Source organism: Python bivittatus, unplaced genomic scaffold (assembly GCF_059951505.1).
Source record: "Python bivittatus isolate LINGU-HERP-01145 unplaced genomic scaffold, Pbiv_v1 ctg000560_np1212, whole genome shotgun sequence".
Classification (NCBI taxonomy): domain Eukaryota; kingdom Metazoa; phylum Chordata; class Lepidosauria; order Squamata; family Pythonidae; genus Python; species Python bivittatus.
The window spans coordinates 5,187,024-5,206,190 of record NW_028277083.1 but is presented as its reverse complement, the minus strand read 5'-3'; the positions used below and the strand labels follow the sequence as shown (position 1 = coordinate 5,206,190).

The 19,167-nt window shown below is 43.0% G+C and overlaps 1 protein-coding gene across 4 annotated transcripts in view; it reads right to left on the bottom strand.

Annotated features, from left to right (window-relative positions):
• PDGFA (platelet derived growth factor subunit A) overlaps positions 1-19,167 on the bottom strand; it is a 56,096-nt gene that overhangs the window by 32,826 nt on the left and 4,103 nt on the right. For all 4 annotated transcript variants that reach the window (XM_025165425.2, XM_088148046.1, XM_015887744.3 and 1 more), the window contains exon 2: positions 17,737-17,833. In XM_025165425.2, the coding sequence (XP_025021193.1) occupies positions 17,737-17,833 (97 nt within the window). The remainder of the gene's footprint in view (positions 1-17,736; positions 17,834-19,167) is intronic.

The window sequence follows — 19,167 nt, the reverse complement described above, 5'->3', positions numbered from 1 at the left end:
AAGTGTGGATCTGATCCTTCTGGAAGTCCAGGAGGGATCATGAGTCCATTTAACAAAGAGCCGCCGTTCTGGGTCAGAAGGAAAGGTCACCTTTCACACTTGTTTTATGTCACTCATTACAGTAATTCCCCAGGATCAGTATTTTACAGTATCAACCATGAACTTTGTGCTTTCAAGAGGGCATTGGGCCAACAGTGGACGTCTGCTCCAAGCCTTTACAAAGCAGATCAAAACAACCTCCAGAAGGAGCAAGCAATTTTATCATTCCAGCCAGAAGTAATCATGGTACCACACCTATCAAGTAGTATGAACTTTGGAACATTTGTCAAGAAGAGTTCAGTATTCTTCTTATAAAGAATAGTATATAAATCATTTATTTACTGCTGCCTTCAAAAACCCATGTTTTTATTTATGCTATCCACAAGATTCCACATTTTATTTCTTTTCAAAAATGATGATGATGAACATCACCCACCTCAGAAGATGGCACCTTATCAATGTAGCCTTCTGAATGGTTTCATACAGGTTTTTATTACCAATTTAGCAATTATTACATTATAGTCCTTCAGCTCATAGTTGAATTGTTTCCATTCCAAGCTAGATGTTGAACAGATAATAAGAATGAAACAATGTATTAAAATGCATCTGATTCAAAGCCGAGACTGTTTTAACATTCAGAGTGTATCAAATGTGGTTTGAACACACCTTGGGACAATTAACTGGGAAAACCATCTACCCACATAATGGTCAATATTTTTAAAGCATTAGCAACAGAAGCATCTTCATTGTCAATAATACTGGTAGACATTAAACTACCAATTGCAGCAAATGACATTTACTATCGGAATCAACGAAAATGATTTTTGCAATGTTCCTAGACTCAGAATATAGGATTACTTATTTCTGAAGTGCCCTGAGATGCTACAGCAGCAACCATTAGCACACCATCCAACAGATATGGCAATTAAAACACTCAGTGTAAGGCATCTTCACTTAAAGAATAGTGAATACAACAGCAGAGGTAAATTAAGCTGAAAGACCATAATGCTACACAAATACAGACAAGGATGAAAAAGCCTGGGAGAGATCACAAATTGGAGCTGAGCAAAGTTGGGATCTCAAGAAATACACTGCAGATTAGCACTTGGTAGAACAACCATGAAGGCCTTGGAAGAGATATTCAAATGCCATGATGTGTCTATACCTACAAAGATCAGAGTCATGCAAACCGTGGTATTCCCTGTGACCCTCTGTGGAAGTGAAAGTTGGACTTTGAAGAAGCAGGATAGGAAGAGTATTGACACCTTTGAACTTTGGTGTTGGAGAAGACTCTGAGAAGACCATGGACAGCAAAGAAAACAAACCAATGGATCATCAAACAAATCAAACCAGAGTTCTCCCTACAGGCACAAATGACCAGGCTCAAATTATGCAACTTAGGACACATTATGCCAAGACCCAGCTCTCTGGAGAAGGCTGTAATGCTGGGGAAAGGTGGAAGGAAAGAGAAGAAGAAGATGACCAGCAGTAAGGGGGATGGACTCAGCTATAGTTGTGACAAGAGCACCATTGGGAGACCTGGAAGAACAAGTTAGGGATAGATCGCCATGGAGAAAATCTATCTATGTGGTCTCTAGGAATCAAAAACAACTTGATGGCATGTAATCAATGAAAAAGTTAGCACTAGGCAGGCCGCTCTGGGTAGGGCAATCCCTCTACAGGAATGGATTTCAATAGAGTTCATTCTCTTGCAGGTGCTTGGGCAAACAGAGAGCTGATCATCTGCAGGTTGGCATTTTCTAAATCCAGCAGAAAGTAAGAGGGAGTCAGGACAGCTTTATGCCTGCTGGACGATTTGTCTGAAGATGCCTACAATTTTAGCAGGTGGGCAGAAAGCAAATCTGTGCTGGGCTTTGCTACAGAAAGCCGAGAGATTTAGTGGTGGACCACGTGTTTTGCAAACAGAAGAACTTCAACTCCAGCACCTCCAATTAAAAATAGAACCAGATAGCTGTCAATGGAGAAGCCTCTGGAGGCATGCCGAGTGTCACGGTAGGTAGTATGACATGTGGACAAATAATTGAACCCAGACCAAGGCATTATCTTAGTTTTCTGACACTTCTGCAAGCCAGCAAAAAAACCACCATCACTCCTGCTCCTGTGAACAAATAAGGGACCAAACAGAGAAGTGTGAAGTCGCTCCTTAGCTATACAACAGCTTCATGAAATATTTGCACTGAGGTTACCTATAACATTGTGCAATATTCTGCAGAACTTTGTCCCCTCAGATGTCTGGCTATTCCTTTGCATCAGCACAATCCGTCTTAAAACAAACCACACTGATGACTGCTTCTTGATTATTGCTGTGGGCCAGGCAGTCTTTAATTTCACGCATATAAGTGGGTGTACATATCACTGATGGTGTTGTTTTTTTAATCAGTTTATTGAGTAAACCCAAACGCATTAAATCCAAACTAAATGAACTACACTGTAGAAACTTGGCTTAAGCTTTGGGGCCAGGGGCAGGTTGGACCTCAATGTTCTAGCAGAAAATACAGTGTTCTCCCAGGCCTTTAGCTGGAGTACAGTACAGAAAGAAAGCTACCGACTTGAGAAATTGTAACTGCAGTTGCCTTGACCTATGGCAGTTTTGCTACGGTGATGTTTGAGAAAGTCTGGCATATACAATGAAGTCAGACCAAATTCCACCGTTATGACAATAATTCTTTGATTATAATTTTAGGCAGCTGCAAGCCTCTGCGTGAGTATGTGTATGTGTGTATGTGATTAGTCTCCCCAAGAATTTATATGCTTGTGGATTACAACCATTAAAATATAAATTATGCTTCTGAAGTCAAGTCTGTAAAACTGAAGGCCGGGTCACGCTACCCACATTGGAACCCTCTTTACAATTCTGGAATTCAACATGAAAGGTTTGGTTTGGTTTTTCTGCCTCTCCAGCTATCCAAATGCGTTTGGGTGCTCCAAGTACGACACCAAGAGCTGCAGAATTCAGCTATTGTTCAGGGCCAGAGTCCTGCTTAAACAGCAACTCGAATAAACGAGGGCCAATTGTTTCATATGATGATCATCATCACGATTTACGAAGTGCTGCACCAGAGTGGAAAAAAAAGGAGGCAGTCTTCGAAGGAGGAAGAAAGGAAGATGGTGAGAGACGCACACGATCGAGCCTTGGTTCTGAGTTTTTCCCATGCAGCTTGGATCCACTTGGTGGACCAATGAAGCAACCGGTGGGAGCAATTAAAACGGCCACCCAATTGGAGCCTTACCATTTTTAAAAATTGTATTTTGGCTCTAGAGCACTGAAATGGAGGCCACAGATCAAAGTTCCTTCCTTTCCAACCATGTGCAGATGCTCTATAACAGTGTTTCTCAACCTTAGCAACTTTAAGATGAGTGGACTTCAACTCCCAGAATTCCCCAGCCAGCATTCTGGCTAGGGAATTCTGGGGGTTGAAGTCCACTCATCTTAAAGTTGCCACGGTCAAGAAACACCACTCTATAAGTACCACCACCAAAATGTAACAAAGGAAAAGAAAACTACACTGTGGCTTTTATGATACAGGAATATTTATTTAGACATTAATCAACCAAATTGATTCACCAGGTAAAAGGCAGTTAATCATAAAGAAATTCCTTCATCTATTAACAGCCTTAGAAAACTCTGCCATGCAAGAAACGGAATATCTTTCTATAGTTTTCCCAGGAACTAGCTAATGAGAGTATCTCTTCAATCTTTAATACCCTCCCGCATGATCAATGTTTTCAATGAAGCACTGAATGCCTCAACCAATTTGTTCTCTGCTGTCCTTTCACACCGCTAAAATGATTTGTGGGAGGTTTCTCCTCCTTATTATCTTGCGGAGCAGCGAATGAGTTAAGCACATAAAAGACCTTCTTTCAAGGAAACTCTGCAATGAGAAATGATTTTTCAGTCTAACGAAGAGGACCAGAGAGCCCAGGTCTTCTGTTGGATAAGCAGATCATTTTACAAAGTGCACTGTGTCACGAGGGGCTCTGGGAACATTTAGCAAAGTGAAACATAGAGCAAAACTATAGAGGAATGTTTGAATTACGTCAAGGAGCAATGGGAGAAGCCCAAACTGCATAGATGTACTAAGCTTTCATCCCCAAATTCCCCACTTTCATTGGGTGTCTTTGATCTTTTTTAGACCCAAATCCATGGTCGGTTTCTACGTGCAAAATATGATACGTGTTAGACCTTGCGCACACCCTTTCCTGGTCTTTCTCATGAGTAGCCAGGAAGGATAGCAAACTCTTGTTCCCCGCTGATCGAGATCAGGTAACCATGATACATCTTGGGGAAGGCTTAATCAAGTAATAGGGATTGGGACAGAGTTCTCAATAAAAGTCACAACGGTTCAGCATTAGGACTTTGAAATGCCAGTAATGCTGCGTGCCATTTGCAAGAAATAGCTGGGGTCGCTTAGCAAAACATTCTCATTGTTCATTCAAACCTCTGAGGATCCTTCTAAAATTCCAAATAGGAACCAAGATACCTCCCCTTAAATCCTCTGAATGTTACTTTTGGTTGAACACAACTGGGGGATGTTTCACACCCAAGCTGATGGGGCAAAGTGGGTGGATGGGGGCATAGAAAACTGTAAAATCAGTACCTCTGAAGCAGGTCTTCAGCTTGACTGAGTTCACACATTACACCAGTGTTTCTCAACCCCCTCAACTAAGATGGGTGGACTTCATGCTGGCTGAGGAATTCTGGAAGTTGAAGTCCATCCATCCTAAAGTTGAGGAGGTTGAGAAACACTGCATTACACTAAGCCCAAATGGGTTATCACATGATCCAAACCCAGGCAGCTGTGACTTATCTAATAAATTCTAATTAAACAAACCATGGCTCAATGCAGTATGGGAACCAAGTCTTATTGTGTTCTCATAATCCTTGTGTAAGGAAAGTCACATGTAATCTACTATTCCATTTGGGAAACTGAGGCTAAGGGGCAATGACTTATCCAAGACCATACAACCAGGTGGCAGTTCAGAGATTCCCACCAAATTATTTTAAGTACAAATGTACGTACAATAACTTCTGTCAAAGAAGCCTGGTTCATAGCTTCTAATACATGCGCTGCATTTCAATTTTGTGTTACTGTAGTTTACAGTGGTGATGGGAGGAGGAACTGGAATTGCAGAGCGGGGTGCATGTTTGAATGCATCTCACACCCACCCTAAAATGCATTTTGTCTGAATGCATGCACAGATTTTATAATAAAACCCACGTTTCAAATGCATTTCTCCCGTTTTGTTTGCCTGTACCCTAAAATTCAAAATGCAAGATCAAGTGTAACAATGTACTTGATCTGAACTCAGTTCAGGAGGGCAAATTAAATGATTCCTCCTCACCCTTCATGCGCTTCTCAAGTCCCATTGCGTTGCATTCAGAGTTGCAACAGGAGTCTGTCCAGAGCTAGTCTTCCAATTACGGTAACAGTGGGCCGCTCAAGTGAATCTCAAAACTATGCAAACGTTGGGTTTTTTATTACGAAGAAGCCACCGTTTGCTCACTTGCTTTTAAAAGGGCATTACGTGATACTGTGAGTGCCCCATGTGTTTTCCTTCAGCTTCTTCTTCCCAGAGCTCAACAAATACAGCTTTAAAATATGCACAAACGCACACAATGAAACAGCTACACAATTCCCACAGCTGTAGATGACCCATCGTTCAGCTGTTCAATAGACTTTTGTTTGTCCTGTACACAATACTCTGCCCGATTCCTCTTATTTGTCTCTTCTAAGAATCCAGTGCTTTTCCAACTCTTCCTATCTTCAATCCCCCAACTGTTGTGTTGAAAAAACGCGGTTGCACCACTTCTCCTCAAGAAGACTGCCTACCTGTTTGCAGGCATGAGTGTTATCATAATCTTTGATGGGAAGTTTCAAACACTTAACTAAAGTCTGTGGACATCCACGGGGGATCATTAGGAGGAGCAACTGATGTCACAGGCCCCATGGCATCATTAGGCATGAGGATGCAATGATGTGCATGATATTTATCATGGTTTGTTCCAGATGTCGGCATCTCACCTAAACGGCTTCTGGATCCCACCTGTGGTATGCACACCAATGGCTGTAAACCACTGTCCCATTGCTTTGACACTATTTGATTACTCTCTTCAAAATCGGAACACACAACTCTTCATGCTCCACCTTTGAATTTCATGCACTTCCCTGAGTTGTAGGAGTCACAAGGACAAACGCTAGCTTGGATTTCGTTTACTTCTATATTAAAGTACAATTACATAGAGTTAATACGATTTTATTTATGTATGCGTTTTACTGAAATGTCTATGGTGTTCAATTGCTGCAGACTCTGAGCAACTTAGAATCATAAAAAAGGTTTGTACTTAATAATTCCTCTCCTGCTCCATAAAAGAATTACCCTTTGGTAACAACTTCTGGAGATCTTTGAGGGTCATAGCTGAGTTTCAGGAGCCCCGTGGGATCTAGGAGCATCCATGACCCCTTCAAATTAAATCCAGGGAGAGGGGACGTTCACCATCAGGACCACAGAAAAGAGAAAGGAGCAGTTGTTGGTGGCTGATACCTAGGCTCTCTAAAACCACCATTTACCTAACCTTGATTGAACTCTTTCTCCCAGATGTCATGATCCCAAATCCACTGTATATTCCATGTTAAGAGTGCGGTATTATCACTGTTGATGCTCTACTGCCTAGTATAAACTGTTAGATGGGTCTTTCCCCCCAACCACCACACACACCCTCCACAAGTCGTCTTCTGGAGATGGTGGTCATTGATCAACTTTGCCTTAAAAAGCTGTTTGCTTTCTTAGATTATATATAATTTCTTTTTCAGAGCATGATCTCACTGATGGGTGGGATTTACACTCCTGTTTGATACCCTAGTGACTCAAGGCTCGTAGCTGCTCCACGAGGTTGGCTTTGAGGTCACAGATGTTGATTTTAACAGATGTTTCCATACAGATTCTTCTCTGATGGCAGACTGGTTGGTCCCTAAGAACCCTCTGAAGGATGCTCTCCAAACTGCCCTGTTCAGCTAACCTTCCATCCACCATTGTTAGGCTTGCAATATCCGGATCTCACCGCAGGCTCAGGGAAACTGAAATCAAGCAAACTTTTGGAAGCAAACCAAATGCCAGGGAAGCTTTGCAATAAGGGGAAAATTGAATTAACCCTTGTTGAGGACTGAACCTTCTCAAGTCCATCAGAACGATTGGTACATTCTTGCAGGAACCACTTCCAAAATAACATTATAAACCATTATACTGGTATAAGCTTTCGAGTTAAGAAATTCAACTGACTTTTTCTGTCTTCTAGGAATTCAGTCTAACCTAAAACAGAACTCTCTCCAACTTTCCCACAGATCCTTCACCAAGACTCAGGGAACCACAGTCTGTTACATCAGCTCACATTTCTGGACTGGCATTAAAGAGCAACACAAACAACTCATATTTTTTCCCCAGTTCTGGGTCCAAACTTCTGCAAGACCAATGAACTCCAAAGGATGAAAACAATTAGAATAACCAAGAGGAAGTCCATTTGTGTGGGACTTGGGCAAACAAATACAAAATGCTTGCATGTGTCTGGAGAGGCAACATTGCAGAGGAGAAGCAATATCATTGAGTCCCAGCAGGTGAAGCACCCTGACAAAACTTTGGTCAATTCTAAAAAAGCTAATTTGGTTAAAATTTGGATAGGACACCATCAGAAATTCCTAGGGATATAGATGAGGCTAGGATATCAGAAAACATTCCAGAAATGTATACAGTAACAAATCACTTCTGCACTGTTGTCAAGAACTCTCCTTGGGTGGGTCCATGAAGTCACCAAAAGTTGAGATTAATTCAAAGGAGACTTTACCTACAGCACAACTCTCTACTCCTGCTGGTGAACCCCTGAACATCTTCAGGAACAATTTCCCTCCTCCCCTTTTCATCTTGACCCCATTTAAATCCCCAGAAGACTACAATCTCACCCTGAATCCCAAGACGATAAAACAGATTGAGAAGTGACAGACAAATTGTACTATGGTAGGAGTAGCCACAAAGAAGTAATGGGTTAGAATGTCTTAGGTTCAAATGCAGAACTAATAAGGAAATGTTTAGAAACTCTCTTTGGAGAGGGTCTTCTTCTGCAAACACAAACCATCTTATGAGAGCAACATCAGCCAGATGGTTCCCCATGTCCAGGCGGGGTCTTGAGAAAGCTGGGTTCCAATCTGAATTGCCTGCTTTTGTCAAATGTATCTAGATCAGTGTTTCTCAACCTTGGCAAGTTTAAGATGGGTGGACTTCAGCTCCCAGAATTCCCCAGCAAGCTAAAATCACTTGCATGGGTGTGTATTTGAAGGATTATAAGTAAAATAAAGTGATGGTCAACATCCTTTTCATTTTTGAGGGAAAGGCACTTTTTCAAGAGTTAAAAAGGACACAGCTGAGCATGGAAGAGCAATCCCATCTCAAGAATTGATGCTATAATTGTTGTTTTAAACTACAGTAGGAAACCACTGTGAACAGCAAGCAGAGCTGTTAAGGATGCATTTACAACTTCCGTTCTGGCCAACAGCCCAAAGGATGAAATTCTGGACAGCTGACAACTATAAGCTGAGCGCAAGGGAAGATCTGGCTCCTTGTTTGCTGCAGGATCGCGAGGCAGGGCCCTCATTTTCCCTTTTTGCCTGAATTCTCATGTTTCTTAAAAAATTGTACACTAGGACCCATGGTTCCAGGTCTATTTGGGGGTGGTTTGGGGGTTATCAAATGTTCCACAGCTCTAAATTAGGCAATGAGCTGTTTTTGATGGTTTCACAATCTCCTTGGTCTCTCTCTTAGTGATAGCACCAGTTCATCAGCTTCTGCTGGGTTGAAGCACCATAATTCCTACGTTCACCTCACATTCCCTGCCCAAGTCAAGTATACAATGGCTTAAAGGGATGACCTGGTTCACACAGTAGGCGAAGACAATGGCTGATTCCCACAAAGTAACGGATGCAAAACCACCACCATATTTTTAGCTGAGTCGAACACGTGGTGCGCATCTAACCTGGGTGCCACAGTGAGCTTCAGCAAAGATGACTCTGCATACAGCCTTCTGGAAGCCATTGGCTCGGCTGCTAGGATGTCACAGAAGGGAGGCAACAGAGGGTAGCCAACAGCAAGGCGCCGGAAAGAGAAGATGGAAGCAGAGCAGCTTCTACGGAACGGAACTCTTCCCAAACTTTGTATACGCTATTGAATTTTAGCTACAAAGAACATTATGAGCATCTTTGTTAGATGTCACCAAATGACTGATCCAACAACCTCTTTCTCACAACAGCCAATTGATTGCCACTGATACAATGAGGCTTTCAAGGGAGGAAAAAAACACTGACCAAGACAGAGGAGGCAATGATACTATTTAACACTGCAGACTAACTAGATGCAGATACTGACGGTGTCGACATGTTGGAAAGTTGGTAAGATACAATGGTTAAGGCAGAAGACTGGACCCAGGGGAGCCCCCCACAAGCACAGAACCTACTAGTGACTTTGGGTTGGCCAGAGTTTCTCAGCCCAACCTAAATCAAAGGGTGCTTGTAGGATAAAATGGGAGAGAGCCTCCTGCCCTGAATGCTGTCTTGAGCTTTTGGAGGAAAGGTGGAAAGGAAATATAAGATCTTAATATAAGAATGGGGCAATCAGCAAGGTAGAGGACACCAAGAGTGGCCCACATCTGTTGGAAGTGCAAAGCTGGCCCTTCAAAGGGGAGATGCCAACAGGCCAACAGACTCAGCTGAAAAGAGTTTGGGGGAAGATCTGGGAATGGTGAGATTCCAACCCCAACAGCAGCCCAGATCCATGGCAAAATAAATAATAAGAGAACTGGAGAACAAAAACAAGGGCAATCCCAACTGGGACTCCAAGGCCATTTTCTTTCTTGTCAACAGGTGTTTTCAGCAAGCGTTTTGCTTCCCCCACTTCGGTTTCCCATTTGTGAAAAAGGAACGCTAACAAAAAACTGCTCTCTGGGATTCTGACACGGGTGGATGTGATAAGAGCTCAAGGACAGTTTATTTAGCCTGGAAAGTGCTGGAAAGCGCTGAGTAAAAGTGGGTTCTTTGGTCCATCGTGACAACATAGATACTCCAAGCGAGTCTTGCTTGGACAGAAGAAGGCATTCCGCTCTTCCCCTGACTACCTGATGTTTGCAACTGAAGAGCAGGCAAGAAGACAAAGTACAGTTGTTCTGCTGAGTTACCAACCAGCCATGCAAGGAGAGAAATGAAAGGGGTAACTGGACATTTTGCAAAAAGCTGGAATAGAACAAGGTTTAGAGTTACCAGACTCATTACCCTAACTCAGTGTTGTCCAAACTTGGCCACTTTAAGATGAGTGGACTTCAACTCCCAGAATTCCCCAGCCAGCATGGCTGGCTGGGGAATTCTGGGAGTTGAAGTCCACTCATCTTAAAGTGGCCAAGTTTGGACAACACTGCCCTAACTAGAGCAGATCCATGCTGGTTGGCTACCCCCAACTGTAGAAGAAAAGATTAGTCAATGCATGAGCCAATGAGAGCACTACAGCCATAAAGGGATGGGCTGATGGTTGCCCAGCATGGTACAGTGTTCGCCAGCTTTGGCAACTTCCAGATTTGAGGACTTCAACTCCCAGAATTCTCCGCTAGCTGGGGAATTCTGGGAGTTGGTCCGCAAATCAGGAGAGTGCCAAGCTGGGAAACACTGCTCTAGTGCCCTCATACACTTCCAGTCCAAAAGGTAACCCTTCTTTGCCCCTGAAATGTCCTTCAACAAAGGACAGCTCCAGAGACGTGCTGTTCTTCCCCACCCATAATTCCCAGCCAGTCATGCACTCCACATCCCAGCATACCAGCGAAATAACTGAAAACTATTCCCTTGCTGCTGAAAATGATGAGTGCCGAAATCCTGATGGGTGCCACCTTGGAAGAACCCTAATCTAGTCATTCATTTGAAATACGCTTAGAATATTTTATTTATTTATAAATCAGATGTAGACACCGCCCATCTCACTATCAGTGACTCTAGGCAGCTCACAAGTAGAACATTTATTTTATTAAAATATTTTATCCCACTTTCCAACTTGAAACGCCATCAAAAAGGTTAGATGGGACCCCAAAAAGTAAGAAGCCACATTCTTAACTAGGTGTCGAACGAATCAACTCGGTCTCATGAATCTGCAAACGGTAAGCGGTTGGTTTGTTCCTCCGTTAGGTCCTGTGAACAGGCAAACATTCATCATTGCTGCTTTTTGTGGACTGCCCAGAATCTTTTTTTTTTAAGTTTTTTATTTTTTACAACAAACACAAACATACATAAACAAACAAGAACATAAAAAACATAAAAACCATCTTCCATCTTAAACCGTGTGTCAGCCAGTTACCAATCATTTGTGCCATCCTTTCATAGTCTTCACTCACCATTTATATAGATTCTCATGTTATCTATCCAACGTATATTTATATATTTATCAGTTATCAATTATTAATCATTTGTGACTAGTCTATCTATAACACCAGCTTTCATTATAAGATTTGTATCATTTTTGTCCATTGATTATATATATATATATATATATATATATATATATATTTATATATAGTAATTTATATCAGTTTATCGAGTTTCTATTATATAATTTCCTAATCTATTACATTACTGTATCTTTTCGTCCAACCATTGATAAAACAAATCCCATATCATATAAAATTGTTTGTCTTCTTGCTCTCTAATTTCAAATGTCAATTTACTCATCTCAGCACATTCCATAATTTTCTTAATAACTTCCTCCTGCATAGGTACTTTTTCATTCTTCCAATTCTTAGCAAATACCCCAGAATCTTTTAAGATTGAGCCAGTTGAAAAAAAAAAAAATCAAAATACATCTCAAGGCGTGGACATGCACACATTAGACAAGGGGAAAAAACAGGTTGGAAGTGGCTGAGGATGTTGTAAGAATCTAGCCATTGGCTTGGTAGGTTGTGGGAACACCCTGGCATGTTTTGTTCGATCCTAGGATGTTAAATGAACAACTATTGTGCTTTGCTGGATGGGGTTTCTGGCCTGGAGTGTTGGGGAGCCCAGCCAAGAAGCTGTAAGCACGTCCCTATCAATAGATACTTTACCATTCTGACGTACAAAGTTCAAACTCTACCAGGCAGTACAGTATATCCACTAACCAGGATAGTCCTAGTTGTCTATTTAGCTACATTTTAAAAAGCAACGAACAGCTAGTTCATACACATGAGCTCATCGCCGACTGGCTCGCAAGGCCAAGAGAGGCAAAGAATCTGACATGGCTGATGAAACGCCGCAGTCAGAAAAAAACACTCAACCGTAGCCAACATCAACTCCAATATGCACAAAGATCCTTTTTAACAAGGATGAGTGATGTGTTGATCCAAAAGGTATCAACTCTCTTTGCTGGTGGGCCTCCTGGGAGGGTCTGGTGAACCACCAGTGAAACAGACTGCAAAGATTGTTGGGACTGGGTATCAGCCAGCCCAGCACAACTTCTACAGGGGATGAGACTTCACAGAAGGAGGTTTGAAGCAGAGTGAGGACACAGACGTGGTCCCCATGCCCAGATCTTCTCCAGGTCACGCTGAAGTCTGCAGGAGGTATTCCCAACTAGGTTAGGTTTATATTCCATGAATTATGGATTCCCCAAATCTCCATCTTGTCACATGTCAGGGTACACCAGTCTTAGACTGGGGTTACCTCTCCTAAGCCTTCAACAACCAAATGGACAATCTTGTTCTTGCTGAAGTCCCTACCAATTGCTTCTAGATAACACACTGCAGAAAACAATGTTGAAAACCACAGATCTTGACTTGATGGAGCTTGACTTAAAGGATTGAAATAAACTCAGCTTCACTTAAAGCCATGGGTGTTTACAGGGAGGGCAAGGGACGCCCAGGCACAATGACATCATTGTACAAATGTGCTTGCATCAGACATTAGGAGGCAAGTATTTCACAGCGACATTTGCGTTCTGACATCACTGTAGACGTAGTGACGTCTGGTATCTGTGCAGCTTGCTTAAATATTTTTGATAGCAAAGTCTCCTTGTAAGACTTCCTATTACCTTGCTAGCTGCAGATGGAAAGAAACATGCCAGTCCTTTTGGTTTAATTAAAATAGATGAACGGACCAGAAAAGACCCCTTTAATTTTGTTTTTAATACTATTCAGACTATTGGTTTGGATTTCTGATTTTACAGAAAGGCTGCTGGGGGTACTCAGTGAAAGTGTAATATCAGAATCCATCATAAACCAAGATTGGGCATCCTTTTTTGAACCAACACATCTAAATGAAGGCCAGGGAGTTAGTTTATTGAGAAGACCAAAACAGAATGCTTGCTAGGGACAGATTTATGCAGAAAATTTACCCATCCTGGTCCTTCTGTTTGGCAATGAATTCTCACTTTAATGGACCACTGGTGGGGATTGCTGTCTGTTATTCCTGAATGTCTGTTAAATACAAAAGTTACATTCATGGGATTTGCTTCATGACCTCATTCTCCAGCTGATGCCAACTACAATTTATGATGTAAACTGATGCAAGCGATGTCATGACACAACCAATGTGAACTGCTGTGGCTGCTGTAAAATGAAAGAGGATAACCAGCAGCAAGGGGGATGGACTTGATTATATCAACCCTGACTTGATGGCAAATAATCAAAGCAATTAAATCAAAGTTTCACTGCATTGGAAGAAAATGGGTATTCCTCCCATCCAGGATGGATGCTTGATGGGGATAAAGTATCCCATTTAATGGCCCCAGGAAAATGCAAGACTACCATATTTGACCATCCAAATGATGCGCTCAACAAACAAATCCTCATCGCCAATCCTCATCACCATAGACATCTGGCACACCCAAGCATCCCTCTGATGCCTCATCCTGTCAGAAGCATGGCACTATCAGGGCATCGTAACAATAAGCATGGTACCATTCCAGTTTTACCCAAGGTCATTGGCCAAATGTAGGAAAGGATCAAGAAGGTGTAATGCTCCCGGCCCATGTCTAGTGGATACTCACATTATGGCCAAATTGCGCTTCCATGCAATGCAGGTGGCCTTTACTACATGAGGACAATGGGCTGGGAGGCCACACGGTACATCAATTCAGAGCACTCCAACATCATCCTGGGCTCCTTGGCAGTTGCCTCGCCCTACCTAAGGCAGGGCTGGTCCAGTCCTTCTCAGACCAGAAACTCCACCTGTTTATAGTCCTAATCTAAAGCCATCATTCTCCCTATAGAATGGAGCTTTGTGTTCAAGATAAGTGGTCATCTGTTGATACTCATCTGAACCGAATAGCTCTATGCCTTCCTTTGGAAGAAAGAACAGTAGAAAAAGAGAATTAATGGTTGGCCAATACAAACTCATTTCTCCCCCTCATTGCAAACCAAACCCCACAGCTAAGAAGGATGCACGTTCTACTGGCAATCTGGGGAGAAGGTTGACATATTCTGCCTGCAAGAAATTCACCTGGGAGAATGAGATGCCAGCAAGAGTTTAATTTACCCAGCTCCCAAATGGGCATTTGTCAGTTCTGCAAAAGTTAGAAGGAGCTGAAACCCAAACTGTCTGGTAGGTAGGTGGTTACAAAGCCCAGGTTGGCCATCAAGGAAGGACCTAATTGACTAGCACAGAGCCCACCTTGAATGGGCTGTATAAGCATTACGTACATTACTATGATCTGCATGGAAAAAGCAAGCAAGCAAATAAATAAAAACAAAATAAATCTAATACACCATACTACTATTATGAAAGGAGAGCAAACACTCTTCTCTTGTATAAAGTCTCCTTTTGAGCTAGTCAAGGGTAAGTTCATGTATTTTTCTTGGCAGCAAGAGAGAAGTAATTTGCCACTGATTTCTTTGGGGACCTAGCCTAGGATTTCCAGTGGTCTCCTATCCAAGCTTCAGCCAGATCTGACCTTGATTAGCTCGTCAAGGTCTGCTAAGATTAGTAAGTGTCCAACTTTCTTCAGGACGGAGGCCCCGCTGGGCCTTTGAATAACACGCCAAGGCCACCACTCTCCCAAAGGGGACAGGGCCCACACCCACAAACGCAACTCCAGCAGATTTTCTTTTTAATTAATTAAACGGCGTGCACAGATCCATAACCATTACTCCCTTCGGCTGGAAGAGGAAAATGACAACCCAGTGGCCATTTTTGCAGGCATTCGGGGACCACTGATGAGATTTTTCAGGGGGTTGAGTTCACACCGTGTAGCGTGCACAGTTGCCCGCTGCTGCCCTCGCTGTGGCTGTAAAGAAAAGGAAAAGAAATGCTCCCAGGCAGCGTGCGCCTGCCTGCTGTTGCACCTTGTGCAATTCCACTGAAATGAAAAAAAAATGCAGAACAAAATATCCTGATGGATTGAGCCTTGGGCATACAACATTAAAGTCCCTCCCCCAAAGCAGGTCTGCTGAAATCAAGCGTTTAAACTTTCAAAGGCGCCTTGTAATTTTTCTTCTTCTTTTTTTTAAAAAAATAATAATAATAGCAAGCATAACAACTATGCTGTCTTTGTTTAAATGAAATGGCCCTGCTCTTAGCAGCACAAGCAACAACTTGCTAGATTCTTGGCTCAAAATATGAGATGAGTAGAAACTTCCCTTCATGTAAAAAGAGAGAGAGAGAGAGAGAGATGGGAGGAAAGAAAGCCCGGTTACTTCTTTCACATTTCTGCAAAAATAAATAAAGCTTTCCCTCCCCAGTGCTGGAGATCATCACGAATCCACTTTGCCTCCATTCTGGCAAACTCTGCGAGATCCAATTTAATAACAGGATGGCTCCGTTGCCGGACTGAAATGTTAGCAAATTGCACGTTTGCCCTTTGAAGCATTTGTCAGTCTAATGATTCAGAAAATAACCTTGGGCTATTAAAAGGCAATAACAAGATGGGCACGCTGATTTTTTGGGTAGCTCGCTGGAGAAGGTTTTCTGGCCAAAGCGGAAAGGAAGAAGTTTATTTGCCCTTTTGCTTTGCAAAAACAAAAACACCACCCTCTTGTTTAGACGGGACTTCATTCATAAAGCGAGTTCGGAATAGCCACCTGCGCACCGAAGGTTTTGAAAGCAGCAAGATAGTGGCAAGGCGGTGGGAATGCTTTGTGGCTAGAGATATGATCCGGAGGGGGGCGAGGGAGGATCTCTGACACCCCCCAAACCAGAAAAGTCATATTCTGCCATTTAAAGGGCCTGTCTCCAGCGGTTGGCAAGAAAAAGGATCCACTGAAAGATGGGCTCGGGGAATGGCGCTGCCCATTTTCCGAATCGGACAGATGTGGAAATTCCCACCCTTTCGGCAGAGAAGAGGGTCGATGTTCCCAAATAAACGCCCCCTCCTATTTTGAAATATGCACACCCAATGGAATAAAGTCACCTGCTACTTTGGGGAGACAGTATGGAATAACTTCCTCTTCCCAAAACTGCAGGATCGAGGGTGAATTCCGCCTTGCAAAGCTGCAAGGAAGGTTTCCCATGGCGATACAGCGCGAGTCGATTTCAACGCAAGGTTTGCTGGATCAAGACATTTCACCCCTACACTTGGCATCCATCAAACAACCGGTAGGCAATTCTACACATGTTTACTCAGAAGCCGGCCCCATTGAACAGGGAAAGCATTAGAACCTGTGGGCTAATTATGCCTACGAAAAAGAAGAACAGGTTTGCCCAAAGGCAAAGCGAGAAACCCTTTGACTTCTTTTTCATCGATAACACTCACCAGAGATTTCAAGCCCTAATTTTAATTTCTCTGCAAGCTCAGCCTCAATCTGCATCTGTAAAATGGGAGCGTTAACAGCCTACCCTGCTGGACTGTTGTACTCATGAGTTCAAGAAAGGAAACCAAGTGTATGTTCAACGTTTTTAAAACCATAGAAAGAAAACGACACAACAGAGGAATGTCAAACTGGTAGCTAATACGTTGTAAAAAGGTAAGGTACATACGCATAGCAAATAATCCATCACAATTCATAAAATACAGCCTGTTCCCTGCTAAGGTGTGTCACTACCAACAAGAACCATTTGGAGTCATTTGGATGTCAAATACAGAGTTATGCACAGCACAGCTGTCACAGAATGGTGGAACTTCCACAGTCAGAGGCAGCGTATCCCCGAATTCTAAACGGCGAGGGAAGGGGACAGGTGGAGGCAACAGAACAGAAAGGGAGGCTGTATTTTTCCTAAATAAATGACCAGCATCGGCCTGCCAAAAAGGCCAGTGAAAAGCGCAAAAATGAACTAGGAGCCCTTATCTTGGCCCGGAAAATACTTCAGTTCTGTTCAGCTGCTGTGTGATTTTAACAAACGTCCTCTGAAGAAGAATTACAGGAACCCCACACACAACGGGGCAGCCCGGTCAGGGGGCAGTCTCTTTCGTGTGGCTGGGGGGGGAGCCAGACTCAGCCTCTCCTCCTAAAAACTGACCGGGGTCACGTCTCCCTCCTTGCCCAAATGAGAAATGAATGAAGGCACAGCTCAATTCATTGGGGACTTCTCTCGCTCTTTCTCCCTGTCCCTCCCCAAGGGGCACGCCTGCATTTTGCATTTTCAAAGCCAGTTCTTTTTGAGTCCCTCCTGTGGGACAGTCAGCTCCCTCCCCACCACCCTAGCCCGCCACCCCGTTTTTTTAGGATATAGGAAGAAATGCATGGGAATAATTTACCTACGGAATCAATTTCCAGGAGTCGCTGCAAATCCCGAATGTTGTGAATCTCGCTGTGAGCCAGTCTTTCAATTAACTCTTGGGGAATCTCCGCTTCCTTTTAAAAGAAAAGAGAAAGAGAAAGAGAGATACCATCTGGTTAGTCTTTCTCCAAATCACCTCTGGAGCAGATCACATGGTCTTGGATCCGCTCCCATCTTTCACCTCGAGGTGTTCAGTGAAAATGGAGAAAGGAAGGAATGTGTTTTAAAAAAAATATGTCCTTCTCATCAGTCCCAGAACTGCACCCAACCCTGCAACAAATAATTAACATTCAGATAATGCCACCCATAGAACGTGATTTGGGAAGCATGGAAAATTCTGTCCTTTTTATTTTTGCCCTTGATTCTGGGGAGTTTCACGGAAGGAGGAATTCGCATGCCTTCCGTTGCTCAAATCTTTGGGAAAAGCTTGAGACTGTAAAAAATGGAGCAGGCACTCCTTTAAGCTTGGGAGACAATCCCACAATATTTGGGGGGGGGGCTGTTTGGGCATACAATCCCACTGCCCAATTGCAAGATCATGCCCATTTACGAAGAGAGAGCTTGGCTTCCGAGCATGCCCATTTCTTAAATCAGGATTCTTAAGGCCATGCAAAATATTGTTTTTTTTAAAAAAGGAACAGAGATCGGAGTTGAAATGGGCCGTCCGCACAACAGTCAGCACCATTCCCATCTGGCAGGTTATTTCCCTCCGCTTCCCCCTCCCCAGGTGGTAGCAAACCTTCTTCCAGTTTATCTAAAACAAATTCCCTGAACTTAATGGAGCTTGTTCTACATGAATGGGATAAAACAGCCAAGAACTCTTTTCCTTTGTCTGATTCTTTTTTTTTTTTTAATTGCCCAGCATAACAAGACCTTGATCCAATGCAAATCTTTTCAATAGCAGGAAACTTGCAAGAAAATAAAAGTTTCAGCCAGCAAGAAATTATGGTCTCAATACTTTCTCCCTCTCCAGAATTTCCCTAACTTTGCGGGGGGGGGGGGGGAGAGAGAGACTGGTTCTAGAATGAACAGAATCCTACAGGTTGGAAATAAGCAAAAAAAGCAGTTTTCTATTCTTTTCACATCACCATTCTTCAGAGCAAGGAAATATAGCCTACTTGAAAATACACTCCGCCTTCTTGGCCCCTGAATTCCCACATTCGTTCTCCCCCAGCAGTGGCCACCAGCAACAATCCCCCAGTTTGGAAAGAGGCAAAGAGGAAAGGGGGGGGGGGGAAATGCCCCTGTGAACTGGAACTCAGTTTGACATTCAGGACCTCCCAGCCTCCAAAAGGCAGAGATTTTACCCAACAAACTCAAGGACTATGCTCAGAGATCCCACCCATCCAGCTTCCTAAAATAATCCATTTTCTAGGTTCAAATACACTGATCCCTAAAAAAGGTGAGT